The sequence below is a fragment of the Boleophthalmus pectinirostris genome, unplaced genomic scaffold (assembly GCF_026225935.1).
Source record: "Boleophthalmus pectinirostris isolate CB_2022bp ecotype Guang Dong unplaced genomic scaffold, ASM2622593v1 HiC_scaffold_19, whole genome shotgun sequence".
NCBI lineage: Eukaryota > Metazoa > Chordata > Actinopteri > Gobiiformes > Gobiidae > Boleophthalmus > Boleophthalmus pectinirostris.
The window spans coordinates 44,263,805-44,266,304 of record NW_026571140.1 but is presented as its reverse complement, the minus strand read 5'-3'; the positions used below and the strand labels follow the sequence as shown (position 1 = coordinate 44,266,304).

At 50.4% G+C, this 2,500-nt stretch overlaps 1 protein-coding gene across 1 annotated transcript in view; it reads left to right on the top strand.

The window, feature by feature from the left end:
- Positions 1-2,500, top strand: part of LOC110173410 (glutamine synthetase-like) — a 14,803-nt gene that overhangs the window by 4,795 nt on the left and 7,508 nt on the right. The window contains exon 4 of the mRNA XM_055154383.1: positions 2,007-2,131. Coding sequence (XP_055010358.1) covers positions 2,007-2,131 — 125 coding nt within the window. The remainder of the gene's footprint in view (positions 1-2,006; positions 2,132-2,500) is intronic.

The window sequence follows — 2,500 nt, the reverse complement described above, 5'->3', positions numbered from 1 at the left end:
TCTGTGTCTCTGTGTCTCTGTGTCTCTGTGTCTGTGTCTGTGTCTGTGTCTCTGTGTCTCTGTGTCTCTGTGTCTGTGTGTCTGTGTCTCTGTGTCTGTGTCTCTGTGTGTCTCTGTGTCTCTCTGTGTCTCTGTGTCTGTGTCTCTGTCTCTGTGTCTGTGTCTGTGTCTCTGTGTCTGTGTCTCTGTGTCTCTGTGTCTCTGTGTCTCTGTGTCTGTGTCTCTGTCTCTGTGTCTGTCTGTGTCTCGTGTCTGTGTCTGTGTCTCTGTGTCTCTGTGTCTCTGTGTCTCTGTGTCTCTGTGTCTCTGTGTCTCTCTGTGTTCTGTCTCTGTGTCTCTGTGTCTGTGTCTCTGTGTCTCTGTGTCTGTGTCTCTGTCGTCTGTGTCTGTGTCTCTGTGTCTCTTGTGTCTGTGTCTGTGTCTCTGTGTCTGTGTCTCTGTGTCTGTCTGTGTCTCTGTGTTCTGTGTCTGTGTCTCTGTGTCTCTCTGTCTCTGTGTCTCTGTGTCTCTGTGTCTGTGTCTCTGTGTCTGTGTTCTGTGTCTCTCTGTGTCTGTTCTGTCTCTGTGTCTCTGTGTCTCTGTGTTGTGTCTCTGTGTCTCTGTGTGTGTCTCTGTGTCTCTGTGTCTGTGTCTCTGTGTCTGTGTCTGTGTCTCTGTGTCTCTGTGTCTCTGTGTCTGTGTCTCTGTGTCTGTGTCTCTGTGTCTCTGTCTCTGTGTCTGTCTCTGTGTCTCTGTGTCTGTGTCTCTGTGTCTGTGTGTGTCTGTGTCTGTGTCTCTGTGTCTCTGTCTCTGTGTCTCTGTCTGTGTCTCTGTGTCTGTGTCTCTGTGTCTGTGTCTCTGTGTCTCTGTGTCTCTGTGTCTCTGTGTCTGTGTCTCTGTGTCTCTGTGTGTCTCTGTGTCTGTGTCTCTGTGTCTCTGTGTCTCTGTGTCTCTCTGTGTCTCTGTGTCTCTGTGTCTGTGTTCTGTGTCTCTGTGTCTGTGTCTGTGTCTCTGTCTGTCTCTGTGTCTCTGTGTCTGTGTCTCTGTCTGTGTCTCTGTGTGTCTCTGTGGTCTCTGTGTCTGTGTCTCTGTGTCTGTGTCTCTGTGTCTGCTCTGTGTCTCTGTGTCTCTGTGTCTGTGTCTGTGTCTCTGTGTCCTCTGTGTCTGTGTCTGTCTCTGTGTCTCTGTGTTCTGTGTCTCTGTCTGTGTCTCTGTGTCTGTGTCTCTGTGTCTCTGTGTCTCTGTGTCTGTGTCTGTGTCTCTGTGTCTCTGTGTCTGTGTCTGTGCTCTGTGTCTCTGTGTCTCTGTGTGTCTGTGTCTCTGTGTCTCTGTGTCTCTGTCTGTGTCTGTGTCTCTGTGTCTCTGTGTCTCTGTGTCTGTGTCTCTGTGTCTGTGTGTCTGTGTCTGTGTCTCTGTTGTCTGTGTCTCTGTGTCTCTGTGTCTGTGTCTCTGTGTCTCTCTGTGTCTCTGTGTCTGTGTCTGTGTCTGTGTCTCTGTGCTCTGTGTCTCTGTGTCTCTGTGTCTGTGTCTGTGCTGTGTGTCTCTGTGTCTCTGTGTCTGTGTCTCTGTGTCTGTGCTCTGTGTGTCTCTGTGTCTGTGTCTCTGTGTCTGTGTTCTGTCTGTGTCTGTGTCTCTGTGTCTGTGTCTGTGTCTGTGTCTGTGTGTGTCTCTCTGTGTCTCTGTGTCTCTGTGTCTGTGTCTGTGTCTCTGTGTCTGTGTCTCTGTGTGTCTGTGTCTGTGTCTCTGTGCCTGTCGTGGTCTGTGTCTTGTCTGTGTCTGTCTCTGTGTCTGTGTCTGTGTTGTGTCTGTGTCTGTGTCTGTGTCTCTGTCTGTGTCTCTGTCTCTGTGTCTCTGTGTCTGTGTCTCTGTCTCTGTCTCCGTCCTTTTGATTTACTCTGGACCCGAGTACGATTGAAACTTTCACACCAACGAACAAACCAAACTCAGAGCTTCTGGTTCCAGACGAGCGTTTGGGCAGTGTGTGTGGAGTTCCTCGGGTGCTAACCACTCTGCCGCTCTGCCCGCAGGTGCGGCCGCGCGGGTGGGGATCCTCAAGGCTTTAGGTCGAGACGTGGTGATGAGTCACTGTAAGGCCTGTCTTTACGCCGGCGTGAAGATCGCAGGGACGACAGGAGAGGCCATCCCCTCACAGGTAGAACAAGCACCTCAGCACAAGCACCTGCACCTACCTCTGTCTGGATTCACTCACACCAACCCTGAAGAGCTCAGACTGAAAACACTGCTCCACATTGTGATGTCATCATGTGGTAACACAGGAAGTGCTCCACTGTGTTTTTAAACTCCACACACCTTCTAGAATCATCTGGATAATTTCAGCTCTGGACCTGCCGACCTCGACTGAACTAAAGGGAGAAACTACCACTTTATGACATCACAAGGTGAAACAGAGCGTTTAGAGCTTTGGAGATGGAGACAGACTCATAATAAAGATTTGTGAGGTTGAGGAGGACATGTCCGCACAGAGGGACCGTGTTGCTGTGAGGTTCAGGAGGACATGTCC